We start from the raw sequence: 24548 nt of genomic DNA, 5'->3' as shown, positions 1-24548 counted from the left end.
ACTTATTCACCATATTTTGTTGGCATGATAGGATCACTAGGGAAGTTACTACAGTGTTGACGGTTCGCCCATAATAACTACAATTGTGCTCCAGCCTAAGCAGAGCCTATGGAAGGCAAGTGTCAGGCAGCAAGTGTCCAGGAAGCTTTAGTGCAGTAGAATACAAACTACAAAGAAAAGTGAGAAGAAATGCTAGTAATATTAACATTAATAATTACAACATTGGATATCCAATTCCAAATGTTACTGCTTGTCCCAGACCACATTGCAACATATGTGTGGACCAGCTTAGAATACAAAAATCACGGATGGATGGTTTGTTTTGGGGGCAAAGAAGTCAAAGCAGAATAGGAGACAAAAACATAGGACAAAGAATAGGCACTGCAAACAGCTGCCACAGATGAAAACCAAAGGTCAGATTTCATGTCCTGGGCAGTGTTTACACATCAGTCTTGCAGTTACGTCTACACGTGGAGGTGCTCTGTTAACAGCATCCTGAGTTTACTGAACAACTGAATGGGTGTTAGGCGCTAAACTGTGTTTAACACATACCATCCCTCTTAACCCCAACAACCCTATGAATTGAATATTATCTTTCCTTTTTTTTTTTTAAGATAAGAAAGTTGAGGCCTCAGAGATTATTTTCTCCAAGGTCATGTCCAGAAAGAGCAAGATCTGGGATTTGAATGCAGGGCTCTCTGACCAAAAAGTGTACACTGTATCAACTACCCCCCCTTAACCACCAAAAGATAAACAAGGATACATTCTCCAGAAAGGTGCAAATAAATAGGAGAGAGGGGGTATTATGTGCCGATCTTCTTACAGAAAAAAGAATTAAGATGAAATTCTAAGCAATTCTATTTGCTTTTCTGATATGGAACCTGTAGATTTATCCCTGAAGTTGTATGTTACTTTTCCTAATTCTACACTAAGAGAAAGAGACCAGTATGTGCAAATCTGGAAAAAAGATGGCCCCATGACACAAACAACAAAAAAGCTGTTTGAGTGGAATCAAGGAAGGTCTTAAAAAGGACATACACAAATTTATCTCTATATGTACACAATATACACAAACACACAGAACCTATTTCAATAGCAAAATAGCCATCAGGTCTAAGGGGGTGAAATGCAGGGATGAGTTTAGAGAGGGCAAACTTAATAAACTCAACAAGGTGAATAAAAACCTGAAGCAAGGTTAAATCCTTAATGAAAAATCAGGCAGAGCTCAAGAAGAAAACAGGAATCTGCTGTGATTAAAATGAGGAACGTGTACCTCAACTTGAGCAAATCTAATATATGAAAATATACATTCACATAAACCAGTTATTAGTCATGTTCCAAAAGATTCCATACAGTACAAAATGGAGACACAATAACATTATTTTAAATAGCAAGTTCCCTTATAACTGACATGAATCCAATTGAAAAATTTAAGTCATATACAATTTTAAATCTGGATTTGAGAATGGAAATGCTAGATGTAGTTGCAATTGTTAAGGTAACATTATTGACTACAATACCTTAGATCTATGTTCACAGGGAACAACACAGATCTAGAAGTGAGAAGGAAAGAGGTAGAAAGAATAGGGAAGAAGTGGAAATGGATGGAAGTTCAAGGTCAAAGGTAAAATACATGATCATTAAAAGAAGCAAGAAGGAGAAATAAAGGATTAATAATGTAGAAAAAACAGGTGCTGATGGCATGAATTTCAAGTCGCATGGAGCATCTTTTCCAGCTCATTCCACTTTGCAGTGTTCTTCCTCATTTAAGCCTTACAATTGATATAATGAAACAAACCTTAATCACAAACTATTTTAGCAAAAAAAAGCCTTACCCCACTACTCAGAAAATAGAGCATTTACAGAAGCAGGAAAATGATGCATGATTATTCTACTTGAACCACACGCAAACCAAACCACTGCCATCAAGCCGACTCTGACTCATAGCGACCCTACAGGGCAGAGTAAAACTGCCCCTAGGGTTTCCAAGGAACTGCTGGTGGATTCGAACTGCCAACCTTTTGGTTAGCAGCCAAGCTCTTAATCACGGCGCCACTAGGGCTCCTATTCTACATGAATTAGTATATAAACAATGCAGCCAGGTGGGGCATCTGTGCAGTTCCAGTTGAGATTGGAGTTCTTGAAACAGACCAGTAGGGGCGGTAACAGATTACATTCCTACAGTGAAACCATCCATGGCTGAGGAAGCAGGCTAACAAAGGTTTCAGTATAACGATAAAATGGCTCTTCAATTTCAGCTCTCCAGTACCAAATCATGTGGAATTGTTAGGCAGTGGCCAGAGAAAAAAACTACCGTGAAGAGGGAAGAGCTTGGCCGCGACTTCAAATATTTGTACTCCAAATTGGTGTTACTTTCAGAACTGAATGCAGAAGCATCGTTTGATCTTTTATGTTGGTTTGCAAGACAGTCCAAATCTCTGCAGCAACCCTAAAAATACTTCATTGGAGTACTTGGGGATAACAAAGGGTTTTGAGAGCACTCCAGTAAGTATCAATCAGAAATGTATGGTCCCCTTATTCCAAGCTTTTTTCACACACCTCAGGTTTCCTGATGCCTCCAGAGGCCATGTGCCCCTCCAGCTCACTGTGGTGAGAGTCATGATCATGCTCTGCCCCTAAAACACACTCAGTGCCTGCAGGTGCCTGGCTTCTAGGAATCAGAGCATCATCTGCCCCTTACATGGACCTCTCTTTCTTAGTTCTTTCACAGATCTGGTTGTCTTTTATTTGTATACTGTAATCTGTTTCCAGCCAATGCGACCAACTCCCATTTCTCTCCTTTCAATAGCTTCTTAAATCATTTATGTGAGCAGACATTCTTATTGGGCAATAATATTGGGTAAAACAAAATTACTAAATAGCCACATTTCATGTAGTGACTAGTGCTCGGTCCTTAGGGTCCTGCAATAACACCCCTGCCCCATTTTTCCCCCAATAACTCCCTCTTAACTATTAAGTCATTACATGATATATGAGTAGAATTCCATGTATCATTTGCATTAAGCAAGAGTCACAGGTTCACAGATTTGGAAAAGACTTTAAAAGTCATCTAGTCCAACCTTCCCAATCTGAAAAAAAAAAAAAAAAAACAAACAATAGCAGCCTGCTGAGGGGAGACCTTTCTTCTTTAGGAAGTCAGCCTAGGACTGAGTCAGTCCTAGGAACATAATACAACTGGGAAATGTCCCCCCCAGATGGGGACATCTAGTAATCATTCACTGAAAAAGTATTTCAGCCTAATATGTCAAGTTGCCCAAGTCATTTTTAAATAATCATTGACTTGTTTAATTTTCTGGTTTCAAGGTTTTCAATTTGTTTAAAACCAAGAGGAATTAGGTCATGTTGCAGGTTGATTTTAATGAACAAAAATCTCTGTATAAAAACATTTAAGCTTTATCAAATGCTTTAAAAACACACACAAAAAAAACTTCAAAGCCAATACAGAATCTTAGAACATTATCTTTTTTCACGTCAACATAATCTGGATAAAACGTTACATGTGAAAAAGAAGACCCATGGTCTTACACACACACACACACACGCACACACACACAGGCATACAACCATTTTTAAGGAAGAACAAAAACATACAGTGTGAATGAGATGGGAATGAATTTCTTGGGAAGCTTACACATGAGTCCTATATGAGTAAAAGAACTCCCTACAGGAAGAGGACACAGAGAAGGGAACAGAGAGCAGAGATTAGCCTAACTCAATAAACAGTCTGAGAAAGTCATTCAAGGATAGTGAATTTTGGGAGTTACAGACAATCCCTAGTTTTCACTGCCTCGAATCCTGCAAATCTGATAACTGCATCGATGTTTTCATTTTTTTGGAAGTCTTGATTTTTTTCATCATTACTTAGGTATGGGTTGCCTCTTGCAGTGGCTGATTCTTCACTTCTCATGCACCATTACGTGCTATTCACCGGAAGAGCCACAGTAATACATGATGGCAAGCGCAGGCTATAAAGGGTGGCAGTACTGTCTGGTGGTTACGAACCAGATTGCCTGGGTTTGGATTTGAGTGTCACTGGAAAAAAAAAAAAAAAAAATTTTTTTTTTTTTTTTTTACCTGCTAGCTGCCTGTTATGGTGCAAGTTACTGAGCCACTGTGTGTCTCTGTTTCTTCATCTTCAGTTAGGGATCACAATAGTGTCTACTTCATAGAGGGTTATTAAGTGATTAAACAAGACAAGCTATTTAAAGACTGTATCACATTGCCTGGCATTAGTTATGTGTCAATTACTGTTGGCAAAAAGTACTACTATTAGTAGTATTACCCAAATCCCCAAACCAATGCTGTCGAGTTGATTCTGATTCAGTGACCTACTGGGACAGAGTAGAACTGCCCTGACCCTTACGATTTCCAAGGTTGTAATCTTTACAGAAGCAGACTGCCCCATCTTTCTCCTGAGGAGCAGCTAATGAGTTGGAACCGCCAACCTTTCAGTTAGCAGCCAAGCACTTCAACCACTGTGCCATCAGGGCTCCTAGTAGTATTACCAGGGAACAAAAAGAAAAATCCTATCTCTGCATGTCTCTCCTTTGATGAGGTTTTCAGGAGCCAACTGTGGCAAAAAGAGGAGATGCCTGTATGTTTGATGCAAAAAAGACTGAGGATCTAGTCTTAGGAATATAGATGTTCATTTTTATATTAGAAAAAAATTACATGGCTCCATATCACAAATTTAACATCTCTCCGTTAAACATCACACGATTTCCACCATTATTATGCCATACATACACTCTAAACGATGTGGCGTTTCTGATACTCAGTAACAACAGGGTCCATAAATTGTAACTAAGAAATAGCTGCAGAACTGCATGTTGAGCAGTAATCTGTGTGTGCCACAAGAGCTTGGACCAACACAGAGGGCTGCCTCCATGGCCCAGACTCCCCGACACACAGTCAGACAGGTCGGGTTCCTGCAGACCTTCAGATTCCCACTCATGTCCCTCTGCGAGAGGGGAGTTTCCAAGAGGTGAAGGAAGCATCAGCCACTGAGTATGGAATGCCTCATTCCTACTTCAGGATGATATGATAGCTATCATTGGCTTCTGCTGTAAAAAAACAAAAACAAAACAGAATGATCTTCTGTTACCCTTAAAACACAGAATGAGAAAAAAAAAATACGGTAAGCTTTTTGGGAGAAGGAGAAAACAAAAACAACAGAGCAGGACAAAGGGCAGCATACCTTTTAATTAGCAGAGAATACTTTAATAAATGTATATTATAAAAACAACGTGGCTGTAAGGGACACTGAGCTTCTGTTAATGGTGAGGGAATATCTGGAAATGGATAGTGGTGATAGCTGCACGCCATGAACATAAACAATGTCACATAAAAACAATGCTGAAATCGCAAAAAAAAGCTTCCATTTCCTCATTTGGTGGTTGATACTTTCCCTATCTCTTCTCAAAGAATTATGAAAAAGCTCTTAAACTCCTTAGAGAAAGGTGTTTGTTTGTCTTATTATTTTATTACCTTTCATTGTGTCCAGAATAAAACAGGCTTCTTCCTGAAAGTTTTGTATCATCTGAAAAGAAGCAAGAAAATTTGATGATTATTAAAAACTTTTTATGATATCAAATTTCAATGAAAAATAATCTGTCCATTTCTGTTTCTGGAGGACTGCTCCATCTGGGGGGTGTAGATGGAAGTCTTTACTGGTCCTAAACACAGTATTTTATGAATATCTGTAGAATCATAGGAGTTTTTTCTCCCAACTTTAAAAAGCCTTCTTAAAAGCCTGTTTTTGTTTGTGTTCTCTGCCCCTGTCCCCTGCCACCTGTTTTGGTTTTTTAATTTTTACAAGCTGAGCGGTCTAGAACAGTGGTCTCAAAATTGGAGTATGCATTTCCCTGGGTTAATCCCAAGACTTTCCAAGGAATACACGGACACTGATAGGTCCCATATAGAACTCATTTCCAGGTCTTCAACTTGCATACATAGTTTTCTCTAAAACCTCTTCATTTCCTTCCCCACTTTCCCTTCTCAACCCCTCTTCTTCCATTTTACAAAATAAAGGCACGAGTCTCACCCCCCTAGGAACTTACTAAAGTGCTCTGCCCTAGGGTAGCAAAATATAATTAAAAATGTGGACTCTAACGAATGACTGGGTAACAAACCCTTTTGAGAGTCACGTGGATTGCAAGTCTTTCCTCGCACCAGAACTGAAGCGTGACCTAATCAAAAATTGTCAAATTACAGATGATTCAAAATTATTTTGATAACATCCTGATGTAATTTTTGGCATGTAACTCAGAAGTTTGAAAACCCAGCAATGGTGCTATAACACAACTCCATCCATTCCTATCTATCAATTTATGCAAATAGGGTTCTACATCATTTCTATCTAGGGGGGAAAACGGGATGGAATTGATGCTGAACTCTCTCTCTAGCAATCAAGGGGCAGTATTCATCTACAGATGAACTAATTGTGGGTGGGGGCTGAGAATGGAACACCACCATTCATCTCATTAATAGATGTACTTTTAATACATTTTCTTTATGTTTAATAATTCCTTGTCAAAATTTGTAATACATATGTTGTTTTAATTAATTATAATTATAGTGATAATTCTATTTGGAAGAAATAATTTTTCTCAACTTATAAACTTTTGTTTCAAAGAACTATGGTAGGATATCAATAAAAGATGTTAAGCATAAAAACTATGTTAACAGAAAATTCTATGAAGGAGGTAACTGGAAATACAAGTTCAAGGAAACAAAGGAATGATATAAAATTTCTAACTTAAAGAAAAGCACAGTCATGTGTTTTTTGATGGATGACGGCACTAATCATGCTTGTATGGAGGTTTCATGGAATACAATTAAAATAGTGATGTAACTGTTTCATTTGTAAATGTCATATGATATGCCCAGAAATGACATCTTTTGCAACTATTTAAACTTACAACAAAAAATCTTAAGTCAACCTAAAACTGCACAAGGGGATAGTTTTTAAAATTTATTTTAGAAGGTATGCAAGCAAGAAAGTTTGAAAACTTCAGGTCAAGAAGACAGAGCATCCTGCCCCAGTAGAGCTGCTCTTGCTCCATCCCAGGCCCTGACAGACTGACTGTCATCTGGTGAGTTGCGGTCCTGAAAAATCTACCTCATCACTGATGAGCACATGGATTCCTGTCGGCCCCTGTTTGTAGATCTGGCCGATCTGCTGAGGGGAAATGCTGAACAGCTGAGCAATTTTTTCAGTCAGTTCAACAGCTGTCAGTTCTTCTAGATAGATGGCATGGTACACTGCAAAGGGAGAGAGCAATGGCAGTCAGCGCAAAGGTTCTCTGCTTTTACAAAGCACCTGTCAGGAACTTCCACTTTTCTGAAGGACTAAGAAGTCAGACTGCCTGTGTACAAATGTTGGCTCAGCTACTTGCTAGCTGTGTGATCTAAGGCAAGTTAACATTTCTAAGCCTCCTTTTCCTCACCTAAACACTGAAGATAACAATGAAATCTACTGCGAAAATGAGACAGCAGTTGTAAAACTAAAGCATGTAGAAGTGCTCAGAGTAGTGCTTAGCATGTATTAGGAGCTCAATAAACATTAGTGATTACCATTACTTCTAGCAAATGCTGAATCTGCTGTTTGATGAATTCCCATCACATGCCCTTAAGACATCTCTTCACCTCTCTTCATGTCTGTCCTGGTCTGTCCAGAACGACCTACCGAAGAAAGTACCATTTGAGTCTCCATCCTCATGCTTCTGTTGTTGCTGCTGCTGCTCCCTCAACTGCAAGGATTCCTGACAAACATAAATGGTCAATCTTGGACGTACCATGCTAAAGACAAAACCAAAAAACAACAACCTGTCAGTTTAGGGTTTTCATAGGAAGCACAACTTAAGGGAGAACTTGTGTGTCTACATGACTAACAGTATAGAACAGTGGCTGAAAACTGGCAGCTCACAGGCCAGATGCAGCTTCTTCAATGTTTTATTTGCTCCCCAGTGGTTTTTTTTTTTTTCCTTTCTTTTTTTCTTTTGAAGCTGAATTAGTTCCAACTGGAGACATCATATAAGCTGAAGTTTTGGCTTTTCTTGAAAAATCAGGCCGGCAATTCGAGGCTCTCATCTTCACACAAGAACAGTCAGCTGCCCTCCTCATCTGGTGCGTGTTTTCTTCAGTACAGCCCAGTCTCGGCCGTCCCTCCGTTACATTACCTATGGGACCTCTGTAGTCATTTGAGTTTGTGACTTTTGGTGTAAAGGTTAGAAATATTCAAAATCTGTGAGCACTGCTCCATTGGTCAGGTTCAAGACAGATAACTTTTACTTAAAAACTCCAATAAGTACATGGGGTATCTATGTCCCTCATTACCCTTTTCTAAGTAGCCTAAGCCCTCTTTCTATTCTTCTTAGGCAAGGGTATTCAGTTACCTCTTGATCTGATCATTGTATTCCTTTCTATTAAATATTCTTCAGACGATACCCTAAAAAAGATTCTTTTTTCCCAAGTCACCAACCTGTGAATTTCACCTTTCCTTAAAAGTTTCTGAGATTACAGCCCTATTGATTTAATATCCCTGTGAGGTACACAAACACGAATACTTATCCATCTGTTTTATTATTTAGTCACTGATTTGGTTCTGTTGCTATTGACCTGTATGCTTTTTTTTTTTGCAAGACAATAAGGTAGGGTCCTAGACATTTAATGGAAAGATGAGATAGTTTATATCTTCCAGGAGGGGTGAGGGAGTGAGGAGGTAAGTGGATTACAAAACAGAATAAGAGAATATACATCCACTGGGGCTCAAAGGACAAATAGGTCACATCTAACTGAAAGGTCAGTAAGGCTCTCACACAACAGTGACAGTGGAGATGGGACTGGAGTGATGGGGAGATTTCAACAAAACAGTGATATACACAGAGAGAGAGGCCGTGCGCTGAGCCACCACCCTGAATGTGCAGATTCAGATCTCAGCTTGGCGTTCACTTCTCAGGCAAGCCCTCCCTGACTCCACCGTGAGGGTTGTTGTTGTTGTTGTTGTTATTAGATGCCGTCGAGTCAATTCTGACTCACAGCAACCCTATGCACAATAGAATGAAACGTTGCCCAGTCCTGAGTCATTGTCATAATCATTACGCTTAATCCCACTGTTGCAGCCACTGTGTCAATCCATCTCATTGAGAGTCTTCCTCTTTTTCGCCGACTGTCTATTTTACCAGGCATGATATCCTTCTCCAGGGACTGATTCCTCCTGACAACATGTCCAAAGTATGTGAGACGTAGTCTCGCCATCCTTGCTTCCAAGGAGCATCCTCGTTGTACTTCTTCCAAGACAGATTTGTTCATTCTTTTGGCAGTCCATGGTATATTCAATATTCTTCTCCAACACCATAATTCAAAGGCGTCAATTCTTCTTCAGTCTTTTTTATTCATTGTCTAGCTTTCACGTGCACAGGAGGCAATTGAAAACACCATGGTTTGTGACCTGTATGCTTTCTACATCAATATTATTTATCTGAAACTGTAAATCTCAAAAGGGGAAAGACTACAAATTACTCTGTGTCACAACTAATATTTGCAAGTGGACACTTAGGTAATTTCTACCCAAGCTCTTCTCAGTTAAAACTAACAGGGCCTTTGCACCTGCTGTTCCTTCTGCCTAGAACATTCTTTTCTCAAATGACCCCATAGCTTCATCCTTCTTATAACTCAGCTTAAATAGCCTCTCTTGACTGTACTCTGGGTATACTCTCTAGCCCATATCTTGTTTTTGCTTAATTTTGTTTTGTTTTCCTTCAAAGCACTTATCACTATCCAGAATATTCATTTGTTTATATCTTTATCTCTTTCCTCATTAAAAGGAAACTCCATGGTATTGCGTACCTTCTCTCTTTTGCTCGCCAATCCTTATGACTGGTGTCCTCAGAGCCTAGAATAGTACCTTGCTCATGACAGAGACTCACTGAATATTTGTGGAATGAAAAAACTACCTGGGAATGGAAAGTAGGATATTATGGAGGAATTTCATGGATCAAGTGTAAGAAAGGATATTTTTTTCTCTTTATTTGATACGTAGCTGGCACTGAAGAAATGTATTTAGCTGTGCAAACAGTATTTTGAAGACTCCCTGAATCCAAATCCATTTGAAATCCAGCCTCACCAATATTTTGACACTAATTACATACCGGCCTTTTAATGCATTAAAAAGTCTGATTCCATCTGCAGGGCCACAGATTTGGATCACATCATCTCTAGTTAGTTTCAATAAATCTGCCCCTGGAATAAATATAAAGAAAATGTGTGATAAAGGGAAAGATTCTCTGTTAATGATGATTAAAATGGGCTCTGTTACAAGGACACCTCATTACCAGCATGTTATGGTCCAAGATCTTTTCTATGGCATACAAGGCTCTCCATGACCTGGCCCGGCCTCCTCTCCAGCCTAGATTCCCACCCAATTAACTTTTCCACTTAACCCTATGCCTTCATCATATTGATTTTTGAACCTCAGCCTAATGAGCAAGTTTTTTTTCCTGTCTGAAATTTCCTTCCACTATCTGACTAAAAGACAGGCTCCTCCTCATCCCTCCTCGAGAGTCACTTCGCACATCACGCATGTTCCCTGACATGAGAACCTCCCCTGAATGCCTCATCTTGTACCCACCTCTGTAGAAAGACTTATCGACTACATCACAATTCTTTGTTAACCTGTTTGGGGGGTTTTATTTTGGTTTCATTTATTTTATATTTTCCTATACTAGATGATGAGCTCTTTCATCAGGAATTATGTTTTATCCATTTCTGTGTTCCTACTACCCCTGGTACATAAAAAAAGAAGGTGCTAAATAAAAGTGGAATGTGTTAAGTAAAATACAATATACTGATACCCAGGGAAAGATTTCAGACTACCTTTAAATGTCCCTTGATAAAGCACTATATGAAATATACATTTTAAAAAGTGTTGGACGTAATTAATACTTTAAAATTACAGTGCATTTACACTAAGTATTTCTTTTTAAGTATTTCACAGCACTGTTGCAGCTGATGAGAAAGGCTAAAGGGTTGTATGGAATTAATTTCATCAGAAAAGTACACTAAGATCTCACCAAAAAAAATAACCTCTTACAGACACTAGGAAACCCTGGTGGTGTAGTGGTTAAGTGCTACGGCTGCTAACCAAAGGGTCGGCAGTTCAAATCCACCAGGTGCTCCTTGGAAACTCTATGGGGCAGTTCTACTCTGTCTTACAGGGTCGCTATGAGTCGGAATCAACTCGACGGCACTGGGTTGGGTCACAGACAATACGAGGCCATAAAATGTAAAGGAATATCCCATGCTGTATGAATGGGTAGGTGGGGAAGGACAAGCAAATTTAACCTGAGAAGTTTGTGAAAAGTCTTGTGAATGTAGAAAAACGGTTTCGATGCAACCACTGCTGAGCTTCCTGAGGTGTGGTTGTTGGCAAAAGGTTCTGAAAGAGAGGAGAATTTTTTCATAATTAAATATGTTCCTCTGTCATTTCATTAGGTAGCACAAACACACCCACATGCACCCACACTCAGGCCCAGTTTGCTTGGAAGTTGTTTACACACCTATCTCTCTGTATCTAAACACACAACAAGCCAGCGGAGTTCATCCTTATCTTCCCTACTAGACTGTAAGCCCCTCAAATGTGAGAGTCTTGCATTACTTATTTCATATCTCTATTTCCTATCACAGTACCTGGGACATAGTCAAAATTCAACAGATGTTTGCTTAATGAATGAATACCAATCCTCCCTAAAAGCTGGGCATTTCTATTGAATTGTAAAGTCATCAAAGTATTATTAGACATTGCAAGTAATTGACATTCAACTTCAGACTTACGTCTGTGACTGGAGGGGGAGGCTCTGGCTGGTGGTTTGGTGAACCATTTCTAAAGAAACATTTAAAATGAAAGAATGAGTCCATGACAAATACTAGGGAATTGGGAAATTCATTCTCCTCATTCTTCATCCTCACAATAAGTCTTAAGCTAGAGATTTAAAAGATCTGTGTGGTCTCATAAAACATTCATACTCTTTGATCTAATGCTTCTATATGTGTTTATATGTGTTAATCTGACCTCAAGACTTTACGAGAGAGGGAAAGGAACTATGTCATTTATAACATTATTTATGATTGGGGAAGCTGAAAAAAAAATCTAAATTTCAATAACTTGGGACTCATTAAATAAATTATGGCATAAAGAATATTGAATAATGGGAAATTTATTAGAACATAAACTATCAGGATACAAAAGCATACCAATATATTACAACTATATTAAATATATAAATATACAATATAAACATGCATAAGAAAAAAGATTGGAGGAAAATTTACGCAATGCAATGGGATGATACACTTTTATAATAAAAAACACTTAATAATTATTTTTAAAGCAGCTTCAAAAATTAGTGCTGTTTAATTTATGATCCAAGGGCCAGCTCCACACACTTGGTTCTTCCTTATACTCCCTTTTGCTTTATGGGTTGTTCCTCTTCCCTAATGCTTACTTCTTTTATGGGAGAAAAATTAAAGCCTAATAATGAAGTACATACAAAAGAGAAAACTTAAAAAAACACAACCCTTAAGCCTTTACATAATATTTAAAATTGCCTATAAGTAAAAAGATCTTTTTCCTTCTTTTTTTCCCCTTAGCTATAAAATTCAAATTCAGTAATTAACTTAGCTCAAGGCCCTAATTATATCTATGCCTCCTACCACTTCTACATATTTTTATTCTGAATTGTTCCATTTTGAACATTAAAAAAAAAAAAAAATTTTTTTTTTTAAAGCTACCTTAAATACCTTTAAATTTAGAACTTAAATAAATCTAAAAACAAACACTACAGCCAAACAATATACTCACATATTTGGTAGCCTATCTCAAGCTTCAAAATGGCCTGTTCTAGAACTATAAGACAACTACCCTTTTTTTAAACTGGAGAAGGCATCTGTACCAACTTTCAATTACCTCTGATGGTAAAGGACAATAAGGCAAGATTAAATATATCCCATAGATAATTCTAAAATTTCATTTTAGCCATCATCTTCAAACTTCTCCCTCCAATTATCAAAGGCCCATAATAAATGTCAGGAGCATTCTTAACAAGTAACAGAATAAATTTTAGTGTTTGCACAACTGTGTTTCCAATTTCCAGTGACCACTCTCTGTTGAAAGTATGATCAGGAAGTGAAATAACTCAAGATCAGCAGCAATAAGAAGAACCAAAAAGGCTAAAAATTCAGTCCTTAAATCACTAAAAATCAAACAAAAATGCTATTTTCTAATGGAAATTTTTTTAAAAAGGAGAAAAAGGGCTACATAAAACTCTTTCAGTCTCCTTTGAAGACAATCCAAACTTCAGTTAATATGTGAATTTACCAAAGATTGACCAAAGGGAAGTATTTACTGATTTGGAAAGATCTTGTTTATGGAAAGATAAAGAATACATATTTGGGACAGACACAAACCAATTTCATTTCCCAGACTTACCCTTCCCCAAGAGAAAAACTGCTATGGGAACTGTTGAAGCCAGGTGATGGGGAATTATTGACGTACGTGATCTCAGGCCATGGCGAACACTATAAACAAAGGACAACCCAGATACTGAAAAAGCACATTTGACCCTAGGGTCCCACTAAAACATTGTTACTTGAGTAGCACGTCTTTATTAGTCCATCTTAATTCATGAGGGCCCCAATAAGCAAGAGAAAATATGCCCAGGACCATTAGGTTTTGATTAGGCTGGACATAATGGATTTTTCCTTTAAGAGTGAAAAGTATCATAATATACCCTTGAAAAATGGCTGAAATTGAAGAGCAGCTAGGGATAAATGAAAAGTCACCTACGAAGGAGAGTCAATAAGAATGAACTTGGACTACTCAGCAGAAACTATGCAGGCAAGAAGGCAATGGGATGACTTATATAAAGCACTGAAGGAAAAAAGTTGCCAGCCAAGAATCATATATCCAGCAAAACTGTCTTTCTCAAATATGAAGGTGAAATTAGGACATTTCCAGATAAACAGAAGTTTAGGGAATTCGTAAAAACCAAACCAAAACTACAAGAAGTACTAAAAGGAGTTCTTTGGTTAGAAAATTAATAATATCAGGTATCAACCCAAGACTAGAACACTAGACAGAGCAATCAGATGTCAACCCATATAGGGAAATCACAAAAATAAATCAAGATAAAAAAACGCTCAAAACGGCAACAGTGATGTTATTTTGTAAAAGAAGACAACATTAAAACAATAAAGAGGGACTAAGAAATGTAGTCACAGATCTTTCATATGGAGAGGAAGACAAAGCGATATAAAGAAATAAAACTTATATTTAAACTTAGAAGAATAGGGGTAAATACTAAGGTAACCACAAAGGAAACTAACAATCCAACTCATCAAAATAAAATACAAGAAAAAAATACTCAGCAGAAACAAAATCAATGACAACGAATAAGAGGAAAAGACAATATATAAACGACTCAGCACATAAAATTAAGTGGGAAAAAGAAACTCTCAACAACACACAAAAAAAGACATCAAAATGACAGCACTAAACTCATACCTATCCATAATTACACTGAATGTAAATGGACTAAATGTACCAATAAGAAGACAGAGAGTGGCAGAATGGATAAAAAAAACACGATCCATCTATATGCTGCCTAAAGAGATAGACCTTAGACTTAGAGACACAAACAAACTAAAACTCGAAGGATGGAAAAAATACATAGCAAGCAAACAACAATCAAAAAAGAGTAGGAGTGGCAAAAACGGCTGAAATTGGCACTAAAAGAAATCCTTTTACCTCTGTGAGTATAGTTGTCTCATAGGAAGGTTGATATTTCTCCTTTTCGTGAGGTGTTCGTTTCTCCATTTTCTCCCTGTCTGTTTTTTGCTTTCTGTCTGCACCTTTGGGCTGAAATGAGAAATAAGTGTGCCTTAAACTCAAGAATTCATTTTTTTTAAATTGTGCTTTAAGTGAAAGTTTACAGCTCAAGTTAATTTCTCATACAAAAACTTATACACATATTGTTATGTGACCCTAGTTGTAATCCCTATATGACAACACACTCCCCACTTCCACCCCGGGTTTCCTGTGTCCATTCGATTAGCTCCTATCCCTCTCTGCCTTCTCATCTTGCCTCCAGACAGGAGCTGCCCATTTGGTCTTGTTACTTGAATTAAAAAGCACATTCTTCACAAGTATTATTCTATGTTTTAGAGTCCAGTCTAATCTTTATCTGAAGAGTTGGCTCCGGGAATGGTTTTAGTTCTGGGTCAGCAGAGTGTCTGGGGGCCACATCTCCTGGGGTTCCTCCAGTCTCAGTCAGACCATTAAGTCTGGTCTTTTTATGTGAATTTGAGCTCTGCACCACACTTTTTTCCTGTTCCGTCAGGGACTCTCTGTTGTGTTCCCTGTCAGGGTGGTCACTAATGGTAGCCGGGCACCTCAAGAACTCACTTTTGACCCAGCAACATTACTTCTAAAAACTTAAATATCCACATATGAAACAAAGGTTTATATACAAGGATGCTGATTGTATCACTGCATGTAAGTCTGAAAAAGAAAATTTAAATACTTGATGGAGTTAAAAAAGAAAGAGACAGACCTACAGTGACTGTCTATAGACTTATCAATAGATCTATGGGAAGATCTCTGAAGTACATCCAAACCAAAACCAAACCCATTGCTGTCAAACCGATTCCTACTCAAAGCAACCCTATAGGACAGAGTAGAACTTCCCCATAGGGTTTCCAAGGCTGTAAATCTTTATAGAAGCAGACTGCCAGATCTTTCTCCCATGGAGTGGCTGGTGGGTTTGAACTGCAGACCTTTTGGTTACCAGCCGAGTGTTTAACCACTGTGCCACCAGGGTTCCTCCTGAAGTGCATGGTTAACTAAAAAAAAACCAAGCCTCGAAACAATTTATACAATATAATTCTATTTGCTTCAAAGAAAAAAATATATGCCTATGTACATATCTATGTAAAGCATAGTAAAGGGACTAAAAGGACACATACCTAATTATGACAGCAGTTACCTCTGGGGAGGGGATGCTGATTTAGGGAAGAGGGAGTGGTAAAAGGAAACTTGGGTATTATGCTATGAACACTTCTGTATTACTGAATCTTTTGCAAAGAGAACATATTTATCACACATGATAAAAATAAAGACCCAAATAAGGGAAGAGAATCAAATTGTCAACTTTTCTAATTTTTATGGGCTTCTACAAGTCCCTGTGACTTCAAGGGGAACCCTGGTGGTGTAGTGGTTACGTGCTATAGCTGCTAACCAAAAGGTCGGCAGTTCGGATCCACTAGGCGCTCCTTGGAAAATTCTACGGGGCAGTTCTACTCTGCCCTATATGGTCGCTGTAAGTTGGCATCGACTCAATGGTAATGGGGTTTGGGGGTTTTTTGGTGACTTCAACAGGCTCTAAAAGCTTTCATGAAGCATCTGTTTCTGTTTCTGACCCCAAGTTCCCTTTTTCCTACACCATCCCCACATAAATTTCATTATCAGGCATCTCAGCCATTAGTTGAATAACTCTAGTTTAGACTGAGCTGTCAGAGTTTTTGAAAAAAGACAAGTCAACTCTCTGACTTGGTGATTAATGTTAAAATAGATGAGGAAAAAGGATCTGAGAGCCAGCACAATGCCCAAGAATACCTTGAAGACTTTGATCTGGCAGCTGGCTGAGTGTAAGTGCTCAGTATATTCCCCATTCTCGTTCTCCTTGAAGGTGTCAATTTGTACTCGGAATGGCACTCCCTTTTCTCCACCATGTTTCCTCATAGTGAACTCTGTGCTAATACAATGTACCTGGAAAGAATACAGAATGGCTTCAGTAATGCTAGCCAGCCAGCCAAACCAGCCAGCAACATTTTTTGAGAACTACTAAGAGCAAAACCTTTAATAGGTTTTATGAACAGCTACAGAAACACTTTGTCTTTTTGATCTTGAAGAACTCACAGTCTGATGAAGGAAATAAGAAAAACCTAAAAGATTTACAAATTCAAACAAAGTAAATGTACAGATATGATGCCAACATAAGCTCCTGTGGGGAGCTAAATACATCAACTGGTTCAGGGAACAGAAGAGTTAACATAAAAGAGAAATAATTTCTGATAGTAAACGTTTCCTGGACTTCCAGGTAGATGTTCAAAAGAGGAGGCACCATTCGTGCTGGGAAAACTCTAAATATGAGCTCACAGGCCATAGGGGGAGAAAAGGATTGCATGGCTACTGCATAAAGTCTAAGACCTTGGTGAATCCTAACAGTGGAACCTTGGTTGACTGACCACTTACTAGCCTGGGTAAGTTACTCAACCTTTATAAGCCTCTACTCCACAGGGTTATTGTTGAAAGTATTAGATTAAAAATCATGTGTAGAAAGTGTTTTCTTAACACAATGTCTCATGGTAAACAATAAACTGGCAGTTATCCTGATTATAAATAAGGATTTTCAAGTAATCTACCCAAAGGACATGATCAGATATGCAAATAAAAATTTAAGTATAAAGACTCAAAATAATTTTACTGATAATAATGAAAAATTAGAACAATCTAAATGGTAAATAATTGTTAGGTAAGTTATGGTACATCCAAAGGATGAAATATGATATAGCCATTAGCAAGCACTTTTGAGACAGATGAATAAATAAACTAGGGTAACTGGAAGAGCAATTCAGAACTCCTCACTGCTCTTAGATACACGTTGAGGTGTCTGGACTTGACAGTTAGGGTGATGCCCTGTGAAGATTTCATAACCAAGATGTTTTACCCTTTAAGAAACAAGCTGTAGTAAGAGATGCTCTTTATAACTGGAACCACATCTGCGATGCCTTACCTGAATAAACACAGATGTCCTCTTTGCAGGGTCCCATAGGAACTCCACTGTATTTAGCTGAGTTGGGTTAGCCCTAGGATCGATTATACCCACAGACATTGGGATATCTGAGAAACAAAACAGTAATCACTGACCAATGCTATGGGCTACTGGCATTATAAGAAAGCATTTATTTCCTGGTCCCCAGCAATAAAAGATTCTTGTGTATCACGCCCTAAACTTCTTTTTTTGCCAATAAAAGAAGGTTCTGATTAGAGCTAAAACCGACCTAAGTACTTTCCTCCTGAATATCTTTTTTCTACTTTAAAAAGTTTTTTAAATAAGGCAATTAAAAGCAGTTTCTTTTTAATTTGTCAAAATTCTGCTTAAAGACTAAGTCTACACACTAGCCCTAGTGACATAAAAGCTATAATTTATAATCTGCATCACTTACACTCCTAAAATTAGCATTACTGCTAGAAGCACATTAAAAGGGTTACTGTAGAAAGGAGAAGCAGAGAGTCCCCCCCCCCAAAAATAAAACAACAGGAAGTACTATATCAAGGATAAAACCCAAAAACCAAACCCACTGCTGTCGAGTTGATCTGACTCATAGTGATCCTACAGGACAAAGCAGAACTGCCCCATAGGGTTTCTAAGGAGCAGCTGATGGATTCTAACTGCTGATTTTTAAGCCAAACACTTAACCACTACACCACTGGGGCTCCGTATCAAGAACAGAAGTGAGCAAAATTTATCACAAAGATTCATGTTACTTATCAAGTCACCAAATAATCCTATAACAGAGAGATGAAGCTTATACTGAAGAGGGAAACAAAAATTAACGGACTTTAGCAGAATTCTGCTCTCCATTTCACATGGCAGATATTGAAATGTTATTCCCTGACTGCCATTAATATTCAAACTGGGGAAATAAGGCCAAGCTGATATTCTTCACTATCATATTGCGCTATAACTATACCACTATTTGTTATCAATGACTCAAACACGAAAGCATTAAGTGGATCCCACTCCACAGTGTTAGCTGTGTTGGTTTCATCCAATCTATCAAATGCATATCAGAATATCTATATGGGAATGAAGGAGCCCTAGTGGAGAAACAGGCTGCTCAACCAGATCTTGAACAGTACCTGAGACAATTTTTTTTCCTTCTTTCTTCTTTCCCTCCCCTAGCCCATCCCTGTCTCCATGGAAGATCCTGATCTTAGCTCCCCCAAAAGGTTAAGTGTTAACCAATGTTTCCTCTAGGACTGGGGAAAACAAGTGATATTGATCTAAGCCTGTCAAATGAGATGAAGGATGGTGCCAGCCACCCCCAAGCCTATGGGATAATGGCAAGAGAACATGTTTGAGATACGACTACAGAAACCAAACAGAAGAAAGAGAGTGCACATTCCACAAGTCCCTAAAACTTATGGCCCCTTTTCCCTTAAAAACCAGAGCTGACCTGTAGTTCAGAGAGACAGACGACTTTAGGAGGAGATGATTCCCCTCTGTCTCCATATACCAGTATATCTAATGAAGTTCTTGCTACCCACCTCACCCCTGTCTCAAGGATTGGCTGTTTGAGGCAGGTGGCTCTAACTCATGAAATTGCAGTAACGGTGACACGGTGGTTAAGTGCTCAGCTGCTAACTAAAATGTAGGTGGTTCGAACCCACCAGCCTCTCTGTGGGAGAAAGATGTGGCAGTCTGCTTCCATAAAGATTATAGCCTTCAAAACCCTATGGGGCAGTTCTACTTCATCCTATAGGGTCACTATGAAACAGAACTGACTTGACAGCAATGGGTATATGAGAACTACTTTTTTTTTTTTTAAGGTAATACTAGCAGTGCTTACTTAGATTTGCTTAACAAATATGTTTGCCAATAGGAGATAATAACTCTGGAGTATTGTACACAGATGCCAGCATTAAAAGTACGTTCACGAAGAGACTGTGTTTGTTTGTGAAGATCTTTCCCTCATGCTGTATGATTTAGGAAAAACAAGTTCTACTCTATGTAGCAAAGCAGAAAAAAACCTCAACTACAAACCAAAAGATGTAGATTCTAGTCACAGGTCTCCCACTTTAGTAAGACATATCATTAATCTGGCCCTCAAGTATTAGTAAAATAAAGGAACTTGCAATATATTGGGAGAAAACCTGCTCTCTTTTACACACTATTCAAAACAAAACATAACCCTGAAGTAATGGTTGCAACTGCTATGGAAATGAAGAGTTTACAATTCCAACTTCAATTGTGGTATCATCTTACAAGTAGTTTTTTATGCTTAGTCAGTAATCACTCCCAGATTCACGCTAATTGAGCTGCTGAAGCACTGAATCAAGTACACGGCAAGTAAGAAAACCAACTCTCAGTCCATAGTTCAGGCATTTCCTCAGCAACAGATTCTCTTAGCTCACCTATGTCAAGAATTCTATCTCCAGGTCGGTTCCACCTCCAGCCCTCCAGCTGCTGATGCTCAGTGTATTGTAGCCGTCTGTCATGGAACACTACACGGAATATACTCTAAAAAGAAGCAACAAAGTGAGTGAAATAAGTCCTAGCTTAGGGAGCACTGAGCTTCTAATGGTGGTAGCATAATGTGGAAAAGGACAGCGGTAATGGTGGCACAACATGATGAACGTAATTAACGTCACTGAATTAAATCGATGAACTGGAAAACGTTATATGTATTTTTACCACATTTAAAAAAAATGCTCACTAGATATTCACTGTATTTGCAAGATGTACCACAGAAAAAGTAGGTCATTTTCCAAATAGTTTTGGAAAAGGTTGGATTGGTTTCTTTTCTGTGGAACTTCTCAGAGCCTTTAATGTGATAAGGCACATGTGATAATGGAGAGGAGTCTACTGTATGCAACATTTCTTAAGTTTATTCAAACTTGAAGCCCTCTATCATTTTTATTTTTGGTCAAAAATGAACGGTGGTCTCTGAAATGCAGCAAGGGAAACTCTGCTCTAATGTATTTATATTTTCTGGTTTATATCACAATTTCATTTATCATTCTAATTACCCCTCAAAAATTATTTTTTGTACACTGCAATAAAGGGCATTATAAAAAAGAAGCAACAAAGTCAAATTATAATAGGATCCCTTGAAAATCGGTGCTGACAAAAGAAAACCAGGAGTCACTCCTAATTGGTTTCTAGACGAAATCTAAAATTATTTTTCTTAAGACTTGTTCCACTCTAAAACCCATGCCACACCAAGCTCTATTTCGGTGTAAATTTTTTATAATTTTTTAGATATAATCTTTATATTTAGCTGTTACAATGTGTAAGACTTGGCCAAAACATCATTCCTGATGGTAACCAGGCATAAAGGACTCCTATGAGAAGCATTTCTACATGCTTCTACTGTTATCTTGTAATAGTTAAAGAAACTCTTCAGATGCAAATGAAAAACTCACTAAATCCCCCACTTGCTAACCCACCATATAACCTGTAAACACTGATGTTTCCATCAACTTTCCTTTTGTTACTCTTACTTTGTGGAGGTGTCTATTAATCCCTCCTGCCACCTTTCACGGCTGCTAAAAAGACTCCTCTTTCCCAACTGTGCTATGAATTCTCAAAGTCGTTACCGTCAGTCTAGACTAAGAGAACTGCTATTCATCAACAGCAGCGTCTGTTTTCCTTGCTACTAGACCAAGTATCCAAAAAGACACTAGAGCTTCTCTAAAACAGAATTTTGCTGAGCCAGGAGGCTACCCTAGACACAGAAGGGTAATCTTCGGTTTGTGCAGCTCCGAAAAATCCATGTGAATACAGGGGCCCGCTCTGACCCCAAGGAATTAACACGTCAGTTTACCAGTCTGCCAGCGAACTATGGCAAGTAAGAGATTTCAATCAAGTTCTCTATGGAAGCAAAAGAATATTATTCAAAATATCCAAAAAAGGGTCAATAAAAGCATATTGTGCAGAGGAATGGTTTATTCATTTTCTTTTACCTTCACCAACTTGCCATTAATTTCTGGAAGTTCTCCAAGTTTCCTATTGTCTAGCATTCGAATTTCATAAGACTGTCCTAGAAGAAAAAGTAATTACATATCACAGTCATCACAAGTTAACTCTGCAAGATTCAGAAAGAATAAATTTCAATTATCTGAATATATAAGTGCATAACACTAACTAGTATTAGTAACATCAATAACTATAAGCCTATATGCTAGGCACTGTGCTAAGTGCTTCCATACATTATCTATGGTATTATCAATCCCATTTTACAGATAAAGAAATTGAAATGTAAAGAGTTTAAGCAACTTGTCCAAGGCCACACAACTGGTAAATAACAGAGCTAGGTAGGGTAATACCTCTCAGAAAATAATCAATGGGGGTGTCTAGAGAACATGGATTAGAAATAGAATGGAAACTAAAAATGGGCAGGTAGACAAAAGAAGTCAGTAGTGCATAACAAATATGACATTAAAACTCAAATCTCTAAAGTAACGCTTCTAGTAAGGCTTTCTAGACCACACTAGACAAGATGAGTGTACATACAAGTGTACCTAATAAAATGTCATGAATCCAGCCGTCTGTAATACTACTAATGAATAGGAAGCATCTAACCTTGATTGAGATACGTCAGTGTTTCATCATGGAGCTTCACTGCTGGCGAGGTGGCAGCACAAAGCACATACTGAAAAGGTAGGATTTTATTCTCATTATCAGGAGGCAAACTGGATTCTTCTTGTTTAAAAATGGGCAACGCGAGGACATCACTGAAATAAAAAAAAGAAATGACTTACATTTACATCTGATAATGATGCAAGAGCAGATTTACTGTTAAAACAATTTAACTGCAATTCGTTTTGAAATAACTCACTTTGGTGGAAATTCATCAAGACCATTCAGTTCAGATTACCTGCTATGATATCCACCCCCCCCCCACCACACCAACCTGGGTGATGGCAGATGTTCACTGCCAAGACCAATTTAAGTGTCCAAAGAGAATGCTTCTAGGAATCATAGGCAGGGGTTCTTTCCTGTATGAAACTGGGATTCCATGAAGAGCTGCTCAGTCTTAAGGTCCCCTGAGGTATAAATTAACCTCTTGAGAAATGCAGCCCTCTGAATGGTCTCTACTAGTTTACAACTATGGTTTAAACTTCTCCCTTCAGGCCTACCAGAAAGTGACTTGAGAAGGGAGAGGGGAGGTTTGATAAGCTCTACTTTGAGTAAGAGAGGCAAGTAGGCAGATGTCCATAGAATCAAAGGAAGTTAGAAACTAACAGTTGCTGTGGAATCAAATCCGACTCATGGTGACCCCATTTGTGTCAGAGTAGAACTGTACTCCATAGGGTTTTCAATGACTGCATTTTTGCAGATGGCCAGGCCTTTCTGCTGAGGCATTCCTGGGTGGACTCTAACTGCCAAACTTTCAGCTAGCAGCTGAGTGCATTCACACCCAGGGACATCAAAAATCCAAATGTATCCTTAAATTTTATATACTATAAAAATTGCATGAGCATTAGCCATTAGAGAAATGCAAATTAAAACTACGATGAGATTCCATCTCACACCAGCAAGGCTGGCATTAATCCAAAAAACACAAAATAATAAATGTTGGAGAGGCTGCGCAGAGATTGGAACTCTTATACACTGCTGGTGGGAATGTAAAATGGTATAACCACTTTGGAAATCTATCTGGCGTTATCTTAAACAGTTAGAAATAGAACTACCATACAACCCAGAAATCCCACTCCTCGGAATATACCCTAGAGAAACAAGAGCCTTCACACAAACAGATATATGCACACCCATGTTTATTGCAGCTCCGTTTACAATAGCAAAAAGCTGGAAGCAACCAAGGTGTCCATCAACGGATGAGTGGGTAAATAAACTGTGGTATATTCACACAATGGAATACTACGCATCGATAAAGAACAGTGACAAATCTGTGAAACATTTCATAACATGGAGGAACCTGGAAGGCATTATGCTGAGCGAAATTAGTCAGAGGCAAAAGGACAAATATTGTGTAAGACCACTATTATAAGATCTTGAGAAATAGTAAAAACTAAGAAGAACACATACTTTTGTGGTTACGAAGGGGGGAGGGAGGGAGGGAGGGAGGGGTTTTTTATTGATTAATCAGTAGATAAGAACCGCTTTGGGTGAAGGGAAAGACAACACTCAATACATAGAAGGTCAGCTCAATTGGACTGGACCAAAAGCAAAGAAGTTTCCGGGATAAAATGAATGCTTCAAAGGTCAGCGGAGCAGGGGCGGGGGTCTGGGGAACATGGTTTGAGGGGACTTCTAAGTCAATTGGCAAAATAATTCTATTATGAAAACATTCTGCATCCCACTTTGAAATGTGGCGTCTGGGGTCTTAAATGCTAACAAGCGGCCATCTAAGATGCATCAATTGGTCTCAACCCACCTGGAGCAAAGGAAAATGAAGAACACCAAGGTCACACGACAACTAAGAGCCCAAGAGACAGAAAGGGCCACATGAACCAGAGACCTACATCATCCTGAGACCAGAAGAACTAGTTGGTGCCCGGCCACAATCGATGACTGCCCTGACAGGGAGCACAACAGAGAACTCCTGAGGGAACAGGAGATCAGTGGGATGCAGACCCCAAATTCTCATAAAAAGACCATACTTCATGGTCTGACTGAGACTAGAGGAATCCCGGCGGCCATACTCCCCAGACCTTCTGTTGG

The 24548-nt window shown here is 38.5% G+C and overlaps 1 protein-coding gene across 3 annotated transcripts in view; it reads right to left on the bottom strand.

Annotated features, from left to right (window-relative positions):
• Positions 1-3103: 3103 nt before the first annotated feature.
• TFCP2 (transcription factor CP2) overlaps positions 3104-24548 on the bottom strand; it is a 67149-nt gene continuing 45704 nt past the window's right edge. Inside the window, exons 2-15 of one of the 3 annotated variants that reach the window (XM_023556391.2) lie at positions 22446-22597; positions 21827-21903; positions 20276-20381; positions 17871-17977; positions 16691-16843; positions 14825-14935; positions 13508-13596; positions 11854-11902; positions 11365-11458; positions 10173-10263; positions 7721-7821; positions 7142-7284; positions 5509-5560; positions 3108-5084 (exon numbers count right to left, since the gene is read on the bottom strand). In XM_023556391.2, coding sequence (XP_023412159.1) covers positions 5047-5084; positions 5509-5560; positions 7142-7284; positions 7721-7821; positions 10173-10263; positions 11365-11458; positions 11854-11902; positions 13508-13596; positions 14825-14935; positions 16691-16843; positions 17871-17977; positions 20276-20381; positions 21827-21903; positions 22446-22597 — 1363 coding nt within the window. In that variant the 3' untranslated portion in view covers positions 3108-5046. Of the gene's footprint in view, positions 5085-5508; positions 5561-7141; positions 7285-7708; positions 7822-10172; positions 10264-11364; positions 11459-11853; positions 11903-13507; positions 13597-14824; positions 14936-16690; positions 16844-17870; positions 17978-20275; positions 20382-21826; positions 21904-22445; positions 22598-24548 lie in introns of all 3 variants that reach the window. The other 2 variants (XM_003405779.4, XM_023556397.2) reach the window with 2 other exon arrangements.

The sequence above is a fragment of the Loxodonta africana genome, chromosome 4, assembly GCF_030014295.1.
Source record: "Loxodonta africana isolate mLoxAfr1 chromosome 4, mLoxAfr1.hap2, whole genome shotgun sequence".
Taxonomy (NCBI): Eukaryota; Metazoa; Chordata; class Mammalia; order Proboscidea; family Elephantidae; genus Loxodonta; species Loxodonta africana.
Note: the sequence above shows the minus strand (reverse complement) of the source record. Positions and strands in the feature narration are given on the sequence as shown.